The following is a 19,625-nucleotide window of genomic DNA, read 5'->3' as shown; positions in this document are numbered from 1 at the left end:
TGGATGATGATGACGATGATGGTGATACACGGTAGATGAAGACAATGGATGATGATGGATAATTGATGGTTGCTGCTGCTGATGGTGGACGATGGATGATGGAAGGTGTTAGTCAATAGGTCCGTGGAAGGGCTGATGGTTCATCAGATGGTGCCAAGTCAATGGCTGCTCATTGGTGGGTGCATATGGGATGGGCATGGGACCCGCTGATGCCTCCATTTCTTGATCTCTCTCTCCCTTCCACCTTCTGCCTTACCTGTGACGACGTCGGTGGAGACACGGTCAATCCTTTTACTGCCCCGCAGCCCATAGAGGTGGAAGCGGTACCGATGGGATGGGGACAGCCCCGGCACTGTCACCGAGCGAGACCCGCCATCGATGGGCAGGGCCTGGGGCTGGCCTTGGGCATCCCGATATTGCAGCATAAAGGAGTCGAAGGAGCCCTTGGGGACAGTCCACTGCAGCCCCACAGAGCTGGGGGTGATGGTGGAGACCCTCAGCTCCTCCAGCACTGCCCGTGCTGGAGTGGCCTCAGTTGCAGGGGCCTCAGTTTGGGGTTTCTCATGCTGCGGTTCCTCTGAGGGCAGGGGCACCTCCTCTGGCTCTTCTGCAGCTGCGATGGAGAGGGGATGGTGATTGGCATGGGAACGCCTGTGTCCATCCAAACATCCAACCCACCACCAACTCCACCCATCCGTCCATCCATCCATCCATCCATCTTTTCATCTCCTAGACAATTCATTTTTGCACCCATTTTCTACCCACCCATCCATTCATCCATTCATTTATATTTCAAGTCATCCATCCATGCATTCATCCATCCATGCATTCATACATTCCTCCACCACTCCATCCCTTCCTCCACTCTCCATTTCCTCCATCCCTTCCTCCACTCTCCATTTCCTCCATCCCTTCCTCCACTCCCCATTTCCTCCATCCCTTGATGCCTCCACCTCTCCATATATCCATCATTCTTTATCCAGACATCCACCCACCCTTCCTCCCCCTGACCTTCCCCCTTACCTGTCAGGACCTCGGTGGAGACGTGGTCAATCTTCTTCCTGCCCCGCAACCCATAGAGGTGGAAGCGGTACCGGCGAGACGGGGACAGCCCCGGCACCGTCACCGAGTGGGACCCGCCATCGATGGGCAGGGCCTGGGGGTGGCCCTGGGCATCCCGGTACTGCAGCATGAAGGACTCAAAGGAGCCCTCAGGGACACTCCACTGCAGCTGCACAGAGTTGGGTGTGACACTGGAGACCCTCAGTTCTCCCAGCACCGCTCGTGCTGGGAGTGCCTCAGATGTTGGGAACTCAGTTACCAGCTTCTCCTGTTGGGGCTCCTCAGTGGGTAAGGGTTCTTTGCTGGCTGCATTGGAGGGGAAAATGGTGATGGCCATGGGCTTCTACCTGTCCCTCCAAATGTCCATCCCACCACCCACCAACCCATCTATCCATCCATCCATGTCTCCATCCATCCATCCATCCATCCATCCATCCATCCATCCATCCATCCATCCTTCCATCCATCCTTCCCATCACACACCCAACATCCAACACAACCCCCTAGGCAATTCCACATCCATCACACTGGCTCTCTCTTAAACATCTCTTCAGGCCTTAACCCCTCCCACCACCATTTCCCGTGGAAAATCTTCCATTCATCCATCACTTAATCCATCCTTGATGGATAGAGGATGAGGGAAGCATGGAAGGATAAATGGATGCATGAAGATTGATGGATGATGATGACGATGATGGTGATACACGGCAGATGAAGACAATGGATGACGATGGATAATTGATGGTTGCTGCTGCTGCTGATGGTAGATGATAGATGATGGAAGGTGTTAGTCAGTAGGTCCGTGGAAGGGCGGATGGTTCATCAGATGGTGCCAAGTCAATGGCTGCTCATTGGTGGGTGCATATGGGATGGGCATGGAACCCGCTGATGCCTTCATTTCTTGATCCCTCTCTCCCTTCCACCTTCTGCCTTACCTGTGACGACGTCGGTGGAGACACGGTCAATCCTTTTACTGCCCCGCAGCCCATAGAGGTGGAAGCGGTACCGATGGGATGGGGACAGCCCCGGCACTGTCACCGAGCGAGACCCGCCATCGATGGGCAGGGCCTGGGGCTGGCCTTGGGCATCCCGATATTGCAGCATAAAGGAGTCGAAGGAGCCCTTGGGGACAGTCCACTGCAGCCCCACGGAGCTGGGGGTGATGGTGGAGACCCTCAGCTCCTCCAGCACCGCCCTCACCAGGGGTCCCTCAGATGGGTGGGATTTCGTTTCAGGCTTCTCCTGTTGGTGCTCCTCTGTTGGCAGGGGCAGCTCCTCTTGCTGTGCTGCAGGTGTGATGGAGAGGGGATGGTGACGGGTTTGGAAATGCCTGTTTCCATCCAATCATTCATCCCACCACTTAGCAACCAATCCATCCATCCATCCATCCATCCATCCATCCACCCATCCCTCCATCCATCCCTCCATCATCTCATGGACCATTCATTCCAGCACCCATTATCTACTCATCTATCTAACCATGGGTCATACCACGCGCCTTACCATTCAACTCCTTTAATCTCACCTTGCATTGGGTCATCCAACTACCCAACCACTGATCTGACATGTCAAACCACCAACAAAAAACCCCCAACAACAATCATGCATCATCCATCTGTCATCTTTCCATCCATCCATGTCTCTAATCATCCATCCACACATGTACATCCGTCCATCCATCCATCCAAGACAACCCCCACCCAATTCCATATCCATCTCTGGTTCTTTCTTCCCACATCCCTCCAGGCCTCTATGCCTCCCAACCCCATTTCCCATAGACAATCTTCAATTCATCCATCCATCCTTGATGGATGAAGGGTGATGAATGGGTGTATGGAAGAATGGATGGAAGGTGATTGATGAATGATGATGATGATGATGGTGATACATGGTAGATGTATATGATGGATGATAATGATGGATAATAGATGGATTATGATGATGATTCTGGATGGCAGATGCTGGTGACCAGGTCAGTGGAAAGGTCAATGGTTGATTGGGTGGTGCTCAAGTCAGTGGGTGCTGACTGGTGGATGGGGATGGAACGGGGGTGGGATCTCTTGATCCATCCACCTCTCCATCCATCCATCCATCCATGCATCCATCCATCCATCCATCCCTCCATACCTCTGACCTTCCATCTCACCTGTGCTAATACCAATAGAGACATGGTCAGTCTTCTTCCTGCCCTGCAACCCATAGAGGTGGAAGTGGTAACGATGGGATGGGGACAGCCCCGGCACTGTCACCGAGTGGGACCTTCCATCAATGGGCAGGGCCTGGGGCTGGTCTTGGGCATCCCGGTACTGCAGCTTGAAGGAGTCAAAGGAGCCCTCAAGGACACTCCACTGTAGCTGCACAGAGTTGGGTGTGACACTGGAGACCCTCAGCTCTCCCAGCATTGCCCGCACTGGGGGAGCATCAGATGGAGGGGCCTCAGTTTGGAGTTTCTCATGTTTTTGCTCCTCTGAGGGCAGGGGCAGCTCCTCTTGCTCTTCTGTGCCTGCAATGGATGATGGCATGGGAATGCCTGTGTCCATCCAATCATTCATCCCACCACCCACCAATCAATGCATACATCCTTCCATTTACACTTTCATCTGCATGACTGTTCATTCCAGCACCCATCATCTACCCATCCATCTAACTACAGATCATACTATGCACCTTTTCTTTCAGCTCCTTCTTTAATCTCACCCTGCATTGAGTCATTGATCTGACATATCAAACCACTGACAAACTGCCCCAACAGCAATCACCCATTATCCATCTTCATCCATTCATCCATCTTCTTCCATCCATCCATCCATCCATCCATCCATCCAGTTTCCTTCAGTCAGTCCTTGAATACAATCCTCCATCCACTCTCCTACCCCTATTCCCCTACACTCACCCCCTCACTCAGAGCAAAATCCAGCCACAGGCTCAGCCACACATGTTAGCTGTGCAGACACGTGTCCATCCAGCATTCATCCATCCAACCCACACAGGAGGCCCCCCTCCATTGATACATCATCCATCACCATTCATGCATTCTCCTCCATCCCCCCATCCTTCAATCTACCCAACCAACTAACCCACCCAGGAGCCGTCATCCATTTTCAATCATTCATCCATTCCTCATCTCTTCCTCTGTCCATCCATTGATCTATCCATCAATGCATCCATCTCTCACCTTAACCGTACATGTTTCCATCTATTCATGCAACCCTCCAGTCATCATCATCCATCCATCCATCCATCCACCCATCCATCCATCCATCTTTCTGCTCCTGCACCTCTGTATCCCTTCCTTCACCCACCATTCCCTCATCCCTTAATCCCTCCCTCTCTCCCTCTATCCACGCACCCTCACCCCCCTAACCTTCCCCCTCACCTGTCACAGCCTCAGTGGAGACATGGTCAATCTTCTTCCTGCCCTGCAGCCCATAGAGGTGGAAGCGGTACCGGTGGGATGGGGACAGCCCTGGCACCGTCACTGAGTGGGACCCGCCATCGATGGGCAGGGCCTGGGGCTGGCCCTGGGCATCCCAGTACTGCAGCATGAAGGACTCAAAGGAGCCCTCAGGGACACTCCACTGCAGCTGCACAGAGTTGGGTGTGACACCGGAGACCCTCAGCTCCTCCAGCACTGCCCACACCAGGGGTGCCTCGGATGTGGGGGACTCAGTTTGGCGTTTCTCATCTTGAGGTTCCTCTGAGGGCAGGAGGAGCTCCTCTGGCTGTGTTGCAGCTGTGGTGAAGAGGGGATGGTGATGGGCGTGGAAATGCCTGTGTCCATCCAAACATCCATCCCACCACCTACCAACCAACCCATCCATTCATTCATGGGGTATACCATGCCCCTCTTCCTTCAACTCCTTCTTTAATCTCACCTTGCACTGGGTCATCCAACCACCCAACCACTGATCTGATTTGTCAAACCACCAACAAAATGTCCCCAACAATAGTCATGCATCATCCATCCATCCATCTATCCATTCACCCATCCATCCATCCATCCATCCACCCACCATCCCATGCTCTTACCCATCTTCCACCCCTGAGCTGGGGAACTTGGGACTGGGGTAAACTAGGGACAGCTTGGGTGGAAGGATAGGGGATGGGGAAAGGGTGATGGATGATGATGGTAACAATGATGATAGGTGATGATGATGGTGGATGACAGCAGGCAGATCAACAGGTCAGTGGAAGTGTTGGTTGACCAGATGATGCTAGGGTGAGCGAGTGCTTGATAGTGAGTGGGGATGGGATATGTTGATCCTTCCATCCACCCTCACCTGTGATGACATCAATGGAGACGCGGTCGATCCTCTTCCCACCCCGCAACCCATAGAGGTGGAAGCGGTACCGGCGAGATGGGGACAGCCCCAGCACCGTCACTGAGCGAGACCCACCATCAATGGGCAGGGCCTGGGGCTGGCCCTGGGCATCCCGGTACTGCAGCATGAAGGAGTCAAAGGAGTCCTTGGGGACACTCCACTGCAGCCGCATGGAGCTGGGGGTGACACTGGTGACACTGAGGTCACCCAGGACTGGCCGGGATGGACGCAGCTCCTCTGGCTCGGCTTGGACTGCAGTGGAGTGGCAACAGTGTGGGCACAGGCATTTATGTGTCCATTCAAATGGCCATCCACGTCTCCAGCCCTCCCTCCATCTCTCCATCCATCCCCTCCTCCATTCATGTCTCCATTCATAAATCTCTCCATCCCTCTACCCATGTGCCATCCATCACAGCATCCATCTATCCCTGCTCTCTCCATCCTAGGTATCACAGAATCACAGAATCTTCTGAATTGGAAGGGACCCAGAAAGGTCATCAAGTCCAACACCTGAGCTAATCCCATCCCTCACCCCCCCATCAGTACCTGTTTTCCCCATGTTCTTCCATGGCTCCATCGGCTCCATCCCATCCATGTCCCCCCATTCCAGCACCGGCTCCTGGTTTCCACCCTCCCCTGCCCCCAGAGCATGTGTTACAGGACATCCCTTCCACACCATCTCCCTCATTCCCCTACCCAGGATGTTCCTCCCCTTGCTCCCAGTCACCTTACTCCTTCTCAGGATGTCCCTTCCACCCATCCTCCCCATCCTCCCTGTTCCCCTTCCCTCATCCCCTCCGTCCCACACTCTCTGGAATGTCCCTTCCCTGTCCTGTCCCACTCCCCACTCCTGCCATTCCCCCACCCCCTCCCTGCATTCCCCCCACTGTGATATTCCTTTCCCACCATCCCCCCTGTTCGGCTCTCCAGGATGTCCCTCCTCTTGTACACCCCATCCCTGATGCACCCTTTTCCCCCATCCCCCCTCCCCAACGGCCCCGCCGTGACATCCACCTGTGGGTCCCTGTCCTCTCCCCAGGGCTGGGTGCCGGCGCAGGATGTAGGCCAGGATGGCACGGGCCACCCCTGGCACTGTCTGATTGCCACGGAGAGGGAAGTTGGTAGCCCGAAGGTGGCTCTCAAGACGCTGGAGCAGGGATCCACTGTACGGGGACAGCCGGGCCACCAGGTCCTGCAGGGAGGGGATGCCTGGGGACAGTGGGGCCCACGGGGACAGTGGGGACCACGGGGGTGGAGGGGACCCTGGGAACACTGGGGACTCTGGGGATCCTGGCAATTCTGGGAACTCTGGAGACACTGGGGACTCTGGGGACACTGGTGACACTGAGAAATCTGGTGGCACTGATGACCCTGGGAATTCTGGTGATGCTGGTGACTCTGGGGATTCTGGTGACACTGATGACCTTGGGGGTGCTGGGGATCCCAGGGACCCTCGAGCCACAGGGGATGCTGGAACCTTGGGGGATGCTGGTGACCCCAAAGATCCGGGTGACCCCAAGAACACGTCTGGTGATATGGGTGACACCAGTGACCCTGGGGACCCCAGTGACCCTGAGGATCCTGTGGACTCTGGGGACCCTCGGGCTGATGGTGCCACTGCTGGGGACCCCAGGGAGCCTTGAGGCGATTCCGGGGACACTTCATGGTGGGGCACAGCCGGGATGAGCGCTGCAGAGCAAAGGGGACCCATGTCACCAGTCTGTCCCAGAGAGTCTGTGGGGGACATCCCTGTCCCAGCCCTGTCCCCATCCCTGGGCCATCCCCACCCCTGTACCCATGCCCATGCTACTCCTACTCCTGTTCCCCTGGCATCCCTTGTCCCCACCCCTTTGGCCATGCTGTCGCTGTCCCAAACCCCATCCTCGTGCCATCCCATCTCTATTCAGTGCCACACTGTCACCATGCTGTCCCCATCCCTGTGCCATTCCTGACCATGTGTCTGGGCTGCCCCTTAACTGTGACACTGTACCATCACTGTTCCCATCCCTCTCGTCCCTATCCCCATGCTTATGCCAGCCCCAACCCCATCCTTGTCCCCTTGCTATCCCTGTCCCCATGGTGACCCCATGTCATCACTGTCCCCATCCCTGTGTCAACCCTGCTGCCCTGCCTGTGTTGTCCCCATGCCTGGGCCATCTCCCATCCTTGTCCCCATCCCTCTGCTGATATCACCCTGTACCCATCCCTGTGCCATCCCCATTCCCATCCCTGTCCCAATACTACCCTGTCCCTATGCCACCCTCTGTCCCCACTCCTCTCCCTCCATCCCCACCCTCAGTCCTGTCCCTGCTGTGTCCCCAACTCCACCTCTGTGCCCCCCTGCCTTGTCCTCAGGTGTCCCCACCTGTGCACAGGTGCAGGACCCCAAGCCCTCTCCATCCTCATCCTCATGCCATTCCCACCTTCACCCCTGTCCCTGTTGCTCCACCCCCTTCCCTGTTCCCACGCTGTTCCCAGGTGTCCCTGTGGTGTCCCCAAGTGTCCTCACCTGTGCGCAGACGCAGGACCCCGGGTGCCCCCAGATGCGGCCCCCGCCGGGCTTGGACCAGCAGCTCAAAGGGGCGGCCTGGGGATAGCCCTGTCACTGAGAAGGCGACAGCAGAGCTGGGCAGTTCATGCGTTGTCATAGACACAGGGTCATCCTGGGGATGGGGGCAGTGTGAGGGGGTGTGGGGGAAACCATAGGGAGACACTGGGGACACATTGAGGACATACTGGGGACACCTTAGGAACATGTCGGGAACTTCAGGGGCATATTGAGAACACAGTGTGGCGACTCACTGGGGATGTGCTGGGGGATACATTGGGGACACCATGGGGACACATTGGGAACATGGTGAGGACACAATAGGGAACACTGGGGACACACTGGACACAGGTTGAGGACACCATGGGGACATGCTGGGGGGATGCATTGGGGGCACTTGTTTTGGGACACATTGGGGGGGCTCATGGGAGACATATTTAGGACATATAGGGGATACCATTGAGGACATTATGGGGATACATGGGGATGATCTGGGGACATATTGGGGCCATCCCATTGTGGCCACCTGGGTGGCACTGGAGTCTTGCCCCTTCCATGTCCCTGTTCCCCTCTGTGTCCCCTCCTGTCCCTGTCCCCTCCCCATGCCCCCACCTCCCATGTCCCCTGTCTCCCCACTCACCAGGGGGACGAGTGTCACCCGGTAGCCATCAGGGGGAACGAGGGGCTGGGGCCAGGTGATGCGCAGGGACGTTGGGGTGCGGGAGGCCAACCGTGGTGTTACCCAGGGCACCTCTGAGGGGAGAGTGCAGGGCCACCATGGGGACATCAGGGGACACCCATGGGATGGGGATGCCCTGGGATGGGGAAACCCTGGGGACACCACAGGGATACTCTGGGATGGGGCATCAAGGGGATGGGGACACCATGAGAGCACTCTAAGACATGCTGGGGACACACTGGGAACACAATGGGATGGGGACACTCAGGAATGGGAGGCACTGAGGGGCACTGGGAGTGGCAGATGGGGACCCTTGGGGACCCACTGAGGTGGCGTGAGAACCCCCATAGATGGGGAGAGAAGTGGGGGTGTACCGGGAGCACTGGGATGGGAGCACTGGAGGAACTGAGGGGCACTGGGGAACAGCTGGGTATGCACTGGTGTCACAGTAGGGCCCCCCCAGGATGGGAGGGAAGGAAGGGGGGTATAGGGAGCGCTGAGGTGGGGACACTGGGAAGTCACCGGGGAAACACTGGGGGCCACCGGGAGCACTGGGGAACCACCGACGTCGCAGCAGATTTCCCTCCCATCCAGGGGTACACGCGGGGGTGCCGCAGCGGGAGCGCCGAGGGGCACCGAGGGGGGGAAGCCGGCAGGTCACCGGGGGCATTGGGACGTACCGATGTCGCAGCGGGCCCCGCCCCAGCCCGGGGCGCAGGCGGGCGTGGCGCAGTCGGGGCCGCCCCAGCCCGGGAAGCAGCGGCAGCGGCCGCGCTCGCAGCGGCCCTGGTCACTGCAGCCGCGCGGGCACGCGGGGGGCGGGGCCGGGGGCGGGGCCGCGCCCGAGGGGGCGGGGCAGGCGCAGCCGCCGCCGGCAGGGGGCGCACAGAGCTGCACCGACCGGCCTGGGGGGACACGGACACCGGCGTGACCCCAGTGACCCCCCGGCTATCTCCCCACTGACCCCCCAGTGACCCCCCGGCTATCTCCCTACTGACCCCCAGTGACCCCCCAGTGACCCCCCGGCTATCTCCCCACTGACCCCCACTGACCCCCCAGTGACCCCCCCGGCTATCTCCCCACTGACCCCCACTGACCCCCCAGTGACCCCCCGGCTATCTCCCCACTGAGCCCCCAGTGACCCCCCCCCCCCAATGACCACAAGGACCATCATGACCCCAATGTCGCCACAAATACCCACCTCAGTGACCCCCCCAATGACCCTTCAATGACTCCCCAGTGACCCCTCAGTGCCCCTCTATGTCTCCCCGTCTCCATTCTCCCCTGTCCCCTGTGATCCCTCCATGTCACCAATCTCTGTTACCTGTCCCAGTCTAGGGTTCCCCCATGTTCCCTCACTGTGCCTGTGAGCCCCATGCTCCCCCATGTCCTCTATGTCCCCCTGCCCTCCCTGTGTTCTCCTGTCCCAGCCTGGGGCTCTCTGTGTTCCCCCTCCTTGTCCCCTGTTACCTGTCCCGGCCTGGGGTCCCCCCGTGTCCCCACAGTGTCCCCTCAGTGCCTGCACGTGTCCCTCGAGCTCCTGCAGCCGCCTCAGCACATCCGCCAGCGCTGCCCCACACGTATCGGAGGGGGACTCAGGGGGGGACATGGCAGGGGACACTGAGGGGGACACTGAGGGGGACGCTGCCTCCCCCCGCAGCGCCAGTGCCAGCAGCAGAAGCCGCAGTTCCAGGGTCACCGGCATCGTCCTGGGGGAAGACAGGGGGACATGGGGATACCCAGAGGCACCCACGGGGGAACAGGGACATCGTGGAGAGGCACAGGCACAACTGTGGGGACACCAGCACATGTGGCGGGGACACAGGGACACCTATGGGGACAGCTAGGGCACACAGGCACATGGCATGGGGATGCAGGGACATCCATGGGGACACCCATGGGGACACACAGGCACCAATAAAGGACATAGGGACATGTGGGGACGTTCAAGGGAAACAACCCACGGGGGGGATGTGGAGACACCCTGGGGTCACACAAGGGACACACATGAAGCACAGGGAACACCCATGGAAGGGACGCAGGGAGACAGTGACATCGTGGGGGACACCCACAGTGACACAGAGGAGGAAGAGGAACACCCATAGGGGACACCCAGGGGACACAGGGAACACACAGACTCATGGGACACCACTGGGGGCATCTCCAAGGATACATGTGCACCAGTAGGGCACACAGGAACATCTCTGGGGACATGAGGGACACACACGGGGGGGGGGGGGGGAGGCACAGAGAGACCCACGGCACAGGCAGACACAGGGACAGTTGTGGGGACATGGGGGACACATGGGGGACATTCCTGGAGACACACAGACACTCCAAACCACAGCACCTCCCAGTAACCCCCAGCGACTCTTCAGTAACCACCAGTGACTCCCAGTGGCCCCCAGTCCCCCTCAGTCCCCCAATCTCCCCCGTTCCCCCAGAAGTGCTAGTGCCCCCCGTTCCCCCCAGTGCACTCCAATTCCTCCAGTCTCCCACAGTGCCCCCTAGGTCCCTCCAGTACCTTCCCACTCCGCCCCACATCCCCCAGCCCCTCATGTTCCCACAGTGCCTCCAGTTCCCCCTCCGTCCCTCCCAGTCCCTCTCAGTTCTCCCAATACTCCCCAGTCCCTCCCAGTGCTCTCAATTCTCCCCAGTTTCTTCCAGTTCTCTCAGTGCCCCCCAGTCCTGCCCAGTTCTCCCAAGCCCCGCCCAGTCACCCCCTCGTTCCCCCAGTCCCTCCTGTGCCCCCCAGTGACCCTCCCAGTCCCCCCAGTTGCCCCAGTACCTCCGGCCGGTCCCGCTGCGTTCTCGCTCTGGGTCGGGCGGGGTGGACATCGGGGGCGGGGCCGGGGCGGGGCCTGGGCCCCTCCCTCCCCGCCACCCCCAGGGGAGCCGCCCCCGCCCGTGTTTGGGGCGTCGCCGTGGCAACCAAACAACCGAGCGGGAAGGACTCCCAGTGCTCCCAGTGACACCAGTAACGTGCCTCAGACTGACCCCCAGCTCACAGGAACCCCAATATAGTCCATCCCCGTGTTCCCAGTGACACCACTAACACAGGACAGCACATCCCAGTGCTCCCACTAGCGTAGCACAGCTCATCCCAGTCCTGCCAGTAACACGGGACACCTCATCCCAGTGCTCCCACTAACACCAGTAACACAGCACAGTTCAGCCCAGTGCTCCCAACAGCAGCAATAACCCCGGTGCCACCTGCCGTCCAGCCCCAGTGCTCCCAGTAATATGGCATAGCATGACCCATGGCTCCCAGCACCACCAGTAAGGCCCATCCCAGTGACACCAGTAACATGGGAGAGCCCATCCCAGGAACCCCAGTATAGTCGGTCCCAGTGCACCCAGTAACATCATTACAACCTATCCTCGTGCTCCCGGTATCAGTATCGTTTTCTCGTACCAACATCAGGATCGTTTTTCTCACAGCTCCCAGTAACACCAGTAATGCAGCACAGCCCCTCCCAGTTTCAGTAACACCAGCAACCCAAGTGCCACTTGCCTCGCGTCTCCCAGTGTTCCCAGTGACACCAGTATGGCCTGTCCTAGTGCTCCCAGTGACACCAGTAACATGGCACAGCCCACCCCAGTCCTCCCAGTAACACCAGTATGGCCCATTCCAGTGACATCAGTAACCCCAAAACCCCCAGTAAGCCTAACCCACGACTCCCAGTAACACCAATATGGCCCATCCTGATGCTCCCAGTGACACCAGTAACACGGCACAGTCCACCCTAGTCCTCCCAGTTACACCAGTATAGTCTGTCCAAACGCTCTCAGTAACACCAGTAATGTGGCACAGCCCAACAACCCATGGCTCCCAGTAACACCAGAATGGCTCGTCCCAGTGCTCCCAGTGCCCCAGCACAACCCCTCCCAGTGCTCCCAGTCCGGGCGTGGCCGTGACTCACTGCCCCGGCAGCAACAACAACAGCGGGGGGGGCTCCTGGGACCCCCCAAAAGGCCGGGCTGGGGGACGGACGTGGGTGGGAGCAGAGTGGGGGGAGCACCCCGTGTCCACCCGATGTCCCCCCGAGTCCTCCCCCTTTTCTCCCCTCCGCGTTCCCCCCCCCCCCCCCACCGTGTGTCCCCCCCGCCCCCGCCAAGGAATTTTCTCCAAAAACACGATGAGCTCATGGGGGGGGAGGGGCGGCGGGGCCCCGCCGGGGGGGTGCCGGCCCCAGCCCCACTCCCGCCACGCTTATTATTTGATTTATCGATTTGTTGATGTACAGGTTTGTAGATTTATTGATTGATTTCACACTCGGTCGCTGCCACAGCCCTGGCCCCGAAGTCACCCTCTCCCCCACGGTGTCCCCATCCTTGTTCCCCATGTCTCCACTGCCCCTCCTCCTCCAGCGCCCCCATCCCTGTTCCCATTGTCTCCATCCCCAGTGTCCCCCTCCTAGCCCTGGTCGTCCCCCTCCCCATCCCCGGTGTCCCCCGCTGTCCCCCACGGGAGGGTCCTTAGCTCCCCGGGGGTCCCCAGCTCCCGCAGCCGGCCCCCCTCCAGCAGGGCCACCCTCGGCGCCCGTTGGGCCAGGGCCACCCGCCCTGTCACCAGCAGCACTGCCGGCCCCTCCCCTGTCCCGGGACGGCCGGGACACAGCAGCTCCTGCTCCACCTGCGGGGACACGGCAGGGTCAGGGCACATGGGGACACGGGGGGATGTGGTGGAGATGGGGCACATGGGGGTGTCAGGGGACCCCAGGGTGGGGAGCACAAGTGAGGGACCTGGGGAGTGGGGACATGTGGACCCAGAGGACATCGGGTCCGAGGGGACTCTGGCTTTGGGGTCATGTGGGACCCAAGCGATACGAGGATGTATTTGGTGACATTGGGACCAAGGGGACACAGGGGCAGGGTCCAGGGAATTTGGTGACCCAGGGGACTCCAGGAGACATGGGGGACAGCAATCAAGGGGACACAGGGAGTGAGAACAGAGGGGACATGGGGCACAGGGGAGACAAAAGGATTGAGGACCCAAAGGACATGGGGAGCAGGAACCCAGAGGACATGGGGGCAAGGAAGGGACCCAGGGGATACACAGGGACCAAAGGGACACAGGGGGAGGGATCCAGGGAATTTGGTGACCTAGGAGACCCCAGGGGACATGGGGGACAGCAACCAAGGGGACATGGGGAGTGGGGACCCAGGGCACATGGGGACCCAGGGGACACGGGGCATATGGAGGACATAAGGATTGGGGACCCAGGGGACAGAAGGAGTGGGGACCCAGAGGACATGGGGGATGGGGCCATGTAACACGGACAGGGCTGTGACCCACCTGGTGCCGGGTCACAGGGTCGAGTGCCCGCGTGGGCTCATCCAGCACCAGCACTCGGGGGGTCCTGAGCAGGGCCCGGGCCAGCGCCACCCCTTGCGCCTGCCCCCCTGAAAGCTGCATCCCCCGCGGGCCCACCTCTGGGGACAAAGGGAACACCATGAGAACGCCACAAGGACACGGTGGGGACACCACGGGGACATTGTGTGGACACATTGGGGAGCCGCACCCACTGTGCACCCACGTTTTGGGGGACAGGGAGGATGCAGAGAGGGGATACCGAGGTGACACCAAGGGGAATTGGGAGCAGGCAGAGAGCAGACAGTGAGAGGACAACAACGGGACACAGTGGTGACAGCATGGGGACACTGAGGGGACACCATGGAGGCACATTTGGGACACAAAGGGGAGACACTAGGGATATGTTAGGAAGCTACACCCCCTGCACCCTTAGCTCTGGGGTGCACAGGGAGAACAAAGACAGGACACCGAAGGGACAGTGAGAAAACAGAGAGGACATGGACGGGACAGCACGGGGAGACCATGGGGACACTGTGGGGACAGTCAGAGAATAGTGAGGGGACAGAAAGAACATGGTGGGGAGACTGTGGGGACATTACAGACACCTTGGGGATGGTGAGGCAACATCATGGGAACAGCAGGGGACACTGTGGGGACACTATGGGAACATCGTGGGGTCACGATGGGGACACACTGGAGAAACTGGGGAGACCAAGAGGACACCTTGGACACATTATTGGGACACCTTTAGGACATCTTTGGGACACATTGGGGATGCTACAGGGGGACCATGGGGGCACTTGCTGTACCTGTGTCGTAGCCATGAGGCAGCTGTGTGGCCCAAGTGTGCACTCCCACCCGCTGTGCTGCTGCCGTCACCTGTGTCCACTCCTTGTGTCCCCAGCCCAGCGTGATGTTGGCGCTGAGGGAGCGAGACAGGAGGGACGGGCACTGCAGGACACCAGCCACCTGCAGGGACAGGGAACATGGGAGGACATGGGACCACAAAGGGATTTGGAAGGAACAAGGAGGGGACATCTGGGGACATGAGGTGGTGGCAGGGTCATGGTGAGGCTGGCTGATGACATGGGGATCGCTGTGGAGAACTGTTGGGGACACAGGAGTGACCCAGGGGTGGCAGTGGGGATATGTTGAGGACACAGGGTGACATGGTAGTCATGGCTGTTGGGACAATGGGTGACCTGGGGGTGGCCATGGTAACCCACTGGGGACACAGGGGTGGAATTGGGGACCCAGGGGGTGGCACTGATGCACCCACTGGTGACCTTGGGGTGGCAGTAGGGACCCATTTGAGGCACAGGATTGACCTGGGGGTAGCAGTGGGGACTTGTTGAGGACCAGGTGTAGACCCAGGGGTGGCTCTGGGGACACGTTGGGGACAACAAGTTGCCCGGGGTGGCCATGGGAACACATTGGAGAGGTTTGGTGACAGGGGGATGGCAGCAGGGGATGGATGGTGACCCAGGGGTGGCCCGTGTGTGTCACCTGTTGCCGCAGAGCGGGGTCTGCGCGGGGGGTCAGGGGGGTCCCGTCCAGCAGCACCGTCCCGCCGGCCAGGGGGCGCAGCCCCAGCGCCGCCGCCGCCAGGGAGCTCTTCCCGCCGCCAGGGGGCGCCAGCACGGCCACGACCTCCCCGGGGCGCAGCGACAGCGACACCCCCTGGCGGCGGGAACAGGGATGGCACCGACACCCCCGGCCCACCCCGGCCCAAATCCCCCCGTGTGCCCCCCGCGGCCCCAACACCCCCGGACCACCCCGGCCCAAATCCCCCCGTGTGCCCCCCGCGGCCCCAACACCCCCGGACCACCCCGGCCCACCCCGGCCCAAATCCCCCCGTGTGCCCCCCGCGGCCCCAACACCCCCGGACCACCCCGGCCCAAATCCCCCCCGTGTGCCCCCCGCGGCCCCAACACCCCCGGACCACCCCGGCCCAAATCCCCCCGTGTGCCCCCCGCGGCCCCAACACCCCCGGCCCACCCCGGCCCAAATCCCCCCGTGTGCCCCCCGCGGCCCCAACACCCCCGGACCACCCCGGCCCACCCCGGCCCAAATCCCCCCGTGTGCCCCCCACAGCCCCAACACCCCCCGTCCCACCATGTCCCATGTTCCTCCATGTTCACAACACCCCTATGTCCCCCCATGCCCCTATGTCACCCATCACCTTGAGGACTGGCTTGGACTGCCTGGGGTACGTCATCCAGACATCCTTGAGGCACAGGCCTTGAGTCTGTGTGGTCTCCTGGGCCCGGGGGGTGACAAGTGATGGTGGCCCTGTGGGTGCCACCATCCTGGCCTGCTCCAGCAGCTCCAGGAGTGTCTCAGAGGAGCCAACGGCCTTGGCCAGAGTCGGAAGATACAGGAGCACGCCCTGGGAACATGGGGGACATTGCGGACATGAGAGACACAGGGACATGGGGAGGACACATGGAGACATGAGGTGACACGTAGCAGCTATGGCATGGCCTGGAGACATGGGAGGACTTGGGGGATGCAAGAGACATTGGGGAAAAAGAAGACAGTGGGACATGGCGGGACATGGGGGGACATTGGGGACATGGCAGAGCCTGGGGACAAAGGGGAGCATGGGGGAACATGGGGACAGGGAGAGGCACAGCCAGGTGCGGATGGGACTTAGGGACATGGAGGGGACACAGCAACATGATGTTGGAGACTGGGGGGAAACATGGCTGGGACAGGCTGGGGACATGGATGGGGATGTAGGGACCTGGTGGGCACATGGCAGGTGCACACTGGGACATAAGTGAGGGAACTTGGGGACATGGAAGGCACACAACAAGGAGGGGCTGGGGACACAGGACACAGGGATGGGAACATGGCCAAGAGGACATGGGGATATCACTGGGAGGATGTGGGGCCATAGGGACATGGTGGGAGGACATAGGACACAGTGACTCGGGAAATGGGGCTGGGGGCAGGAGAGGACACACTGGGGACATGTAGGAGACACACTCATCACCTCCACAGCCGTCGTGAAGTACAGCTGGCACATGAGGACAGTAACCAGCTCCCCACGGGTGACAGTCCCTGCGGCCACCAAGTATCCCCCCAAGAGGAGCAGCGCCAGCTTCAGGGCCAGTGCAGGGAACTGGGGACACAGGGACACAGGGTGTCAGCCCAGTCCTATATCACTGTGTCCCCCAGCCCCATGCCACCATGTCCCCTTCCCAGGCCACCCATCTCACGCCCCTCAGCCCCAGGCCACCATGTTTTCATGTCCCCTGTTCCCACACTGCTGGTCCCCATGTCCTGCCACCCCGATGCCACTGTCTCCCTGTGTCCCCTGGCCCGTTTCCACTGTGTCCCTGTGTCCCCCAGCCCCTGTCACCACGTCTCCCATCCCTGTGCCACCATCTCTGTATCCCCATGTCCCCTGTTCCCATGTCTTCATCCCCTTGCCACCACATCCAATGTGGCCTCCTGCTGCCATGTCCCCATGTCCCCTATTCCAATGCCACCACATTCCCATGTCTCCCAGCCCTCTGCCACCATGTGCCCTTGCCCCCAGCCATGTGCCAACATATCCCCCATTCCCACACCACCGTTCCTTATCCCCCTGTGCCCCCAAGGTCCCCATGTCCCCATACTCCACTGGCCCAGCGCCCAGCTGCATAGGCCAGCGCCTCCATCTGCTCCAACTGGTGTTCCTGGGCGAGGCGCTGCCGGACGCGCGCGGTGACACCGGCCTCGTGCCCAAAGGCCCGGACAGTCTTCATGGCCCTCAGTGACTCCAGGGCCACTGCAGTGGTGCTGGCTTGTGCTGCCCGCACCTGCCGTGCCAGGTCCTGGGGACACAGGGGACAGGGGGTCACCTCGGGGTCACAGCGGAAACAAGGAGGTCACCATGGGGACACAGAGGGGCCACCACAAGGATGGATGGGGACAGGGGGTCACCACAGGGTCACCGTGGGGTCACAGAGGGGACAGGGGGTCAGCACAGGGTCACCATGGGGCCATGAGAGGACAGGGAAATCACCTCATGGTCACCATGGGGATGGGGGGTGGGGGGACAGGGAGGGGACAGGGGACAGGAGGAGGTGACAGTGGGCATGGGGAAGTGACAACAGGCACAGGGAGGGGACAGAAAGGACTTGGAGAGAACTCAGGGTGCAGGTAAGTGATAAGGGGCCCAGGAAGATGACAAGGGGACAGGGAGGTGACAGTGGGGACAGGGAGGTGACAAGGCACATGGGGAGGTGACAAGGGCCCCTCACACCCCATGTCCCCTCAGTACCTGTTCGATGCGCCCAACGATGCGTGGCAGCAGCAGGAAGAGGGGCAGTGCCAGGAGGGTGAGCAGGCCCAGCACCGGGGACAGCCAGGCCACTGTGGCCAGCAGTGACACAGCCCGTGTCAGCGACCACAGCCCCGGCACCAGCGCGTCACCCAGCGCCGAGTGCGCCGCCTTGGCGTCCCCTGTCACCCGCTCGGCCACCGCGCCTGGCGTGTCCCCCAGGCTGCCCCCCGGACCGGGCAAGTCCCCACGCAGCACCGCGGCCACTGCACCGCGCTGGAGCCGGTCCCGCGCCCGCGTCAGCGCCACAGCTGCCATGCTGTCACAGACCAGCTCGGTGATGGCACTGCGGGGACAGCAGGGTCACGGGGGCACGGGGTCACTGGCACCTCGGGGTGTCCCCGTGACTCCGGTGTCACCCACCTGCCGAGCCCCACCAGCACCAGGGGCCACACGACTGCCATTGCGTCCTCCTGTGTCACCCGGTCGGTGACACGGCCCGTGAAGTACGGGGCAGCCACCTCACCTGTGGGGACACGGCATCAGGGTAGGGGTCTCGAAACGCCCCAAAACTGCGTGGTGACCCCAGAACTGGGGGCTAAGGCCCGAAAATTGGATCCTGACCACTCCCAGAACTGTGTGTGGAGTCCCAAAATTGGATCCTGATTCCCCAAATTTGGTCCTGACCCACATATTAGTTTCTGACCTTCCTCAAATCGGGTCCTGTCTCCCCCAGATTGGGTCCTGACCCCTCATATTGGCCTTACAACCCCCCATCGGGTCCTGCCCCCCCCTCCCGCCAGTCATGTCCCCACCCTTCACCCAATCGGATCCCGAAGCCCCTCAAAGGGGTCCTGCCCCCCACCAGGTCGGGGTCCCCCCGTACCGAGCGCCGAGGCCGACATCAGCCCCCCCACCAGCATCCAGCGCCCGCGCTCGGGGCCCAGCAGGGCCACGAGCCGGCGTGTGGGGGGAGACAACATCGGGTGTAGGGGACCGGTGGGTCCTACTGGGTCCTGGTTCTGCTCCCACTGGGTTCTGGTGGGATCCCGGTTGGTTCCAGTGGGTCCCAGACGGTCCGTGTAGGTCCCGGTCCTGCTTCCAGCGTGTCCCAGTCTGGTCCTTTTGGGTCCCGGAGGGTGCTGCTATGACTGACACCGCCCCGCTCCGGCCCGGTCTCTTCCCGGCTGCCGCCGCGATTTCCCGGAAAGCCAAAAGGGGGCGGGGCGGGGCCGGCGGGAATCCCCTGGAATCCCAGCCTTGACACGCCCACGCTTGGATCGGCGTCTCTGATTGGTCAGCGTGGAGGTGACATCATCGGTTGCCGGGCAGAGGGAGCAGGAGCAGGTTGTGAGCAGGAGGAGGCGGTGCCGGGAGGGGGCGGGGAAGGGGCGGGGTCTGGGCGGGGAGGGGGCGGGAAGGGG

At 61.0% G+C, this 19,625-nt stretch overlaps 3 protein-coding genes across 3 annotated transcripts in view; all 3 read right to left on the bottom strand.

Annotated features, from left to right (window-relative positions):
- LOC116439107 (tenascin-X-like) overlaps positions 1 to 9,388 on the bottom strand; it is a 29,192-nt gene extending 19,804 nt beyond the window's left edge. Inside the window, 11 exon segments of the mRNA XM_032098213.1 lie at positions 257 to 613; positions 1,024 to 1,368; positions 1,998 to 2,348; positions 3,209 to 3,565; positions 4,439 to 4,795; positions 5,343 to 5,636; positions 5,931 to 6,020; positions 6,399 to 7,073; positions 7,894 to 8,047; positions 8,573 to 8,685; positions 9,292 to 9,388. Coding sequence (XP_031954104.1) covers positions 257 to 613; positions 1,024 to 1,368; positions 1,998 to 2,348; positions 3,209 to 3,565; positions 4,439 to 4,795; positions 5,343 to 5,636; positions 5,931 to 6,020; positions 6,399 to 7,073; positions 7,894 to 8,032 — 2,965 coding nt within the window. The 5' untranslated portion in view covers positions 8,033 to 8,047; positions 8,573 to 8,685; positions 9,292 to 9,388.
- On the bottom strand, positions 8,043 to 11,471 carry LOC116439104 (tenascin-X-like). The gene is made up of 5 exons (XM_032098211.1): positions 11,400 to 11,471; positions 10,082 to 10,320; positions 9,292 to 9,516; positions 8,545 to 8,685; positions 8,043 to 8,047 (listed from the first exon to the last, which is right to left on the bottom strand). Exons 1-5 carry the CDS (start codon positions 11,447 to 11,449, stop codon positions 8,043 to 8,045), a joined length of 660 nt encoding a protein of 219 aa, XP_031954102.1. The 5' UTR covers positions 11,450 to 11,471.
- Positions 11,472 to 13,028: 1,557 nt separating this feature from the next.
- Positions 13,029 to 19,430, bottom strand: LOC116439103 (antigen peptide transporter 1-like). The gene is made up of 10 exons (XM_032098210.1): positions 19,088 to 19,430; positions 18,625 to 18,727; positions 18,202 to 18,547; positions 17,555 to 17,752; positions 16,927 to 17,055; positions 16,111 to 16,317; positions 15,435 to 15,608; positions 14,738 to 14,897; positions 13,911 to 14,047; positions 13,029 to 13,247 (listed from the first exon to the last, which is right to left on the bottom strand). The coding sequence occupies exons 1-10, from the start codon at positions 19,182 to 19,184 to the stop codon at positions 13,029 to 13,031; spliced, it is 1,770 nt and encodes a 589-aa protein (XP_031954101.1). The 5' UTR covers positions 19,185 to 19,430.
- Positions 19,431 to 19,625: the final 195 nt, after the last annotated feature.

This window comes from Corvus moneduloides, unplaced genomic scaffold, assembly GCF_009650955.1.
Source record: "Corvus moneduloides isolate bCorMon1 unplaced genomic scaffold, bCorMon1.pri scaffold_9_arrow_ctg1, whole genome shotgun sequence".
In the NCBI taxonomy this organism is placed as follows: Eukaryota; Metazoa; Chordata; class Aves; order Passeriformes; family Corvidae; genus Corvus; species Corvus moneduloides.
This window is presented reverse-complemented; position numbering and strand designations above follow the sequence as displayed.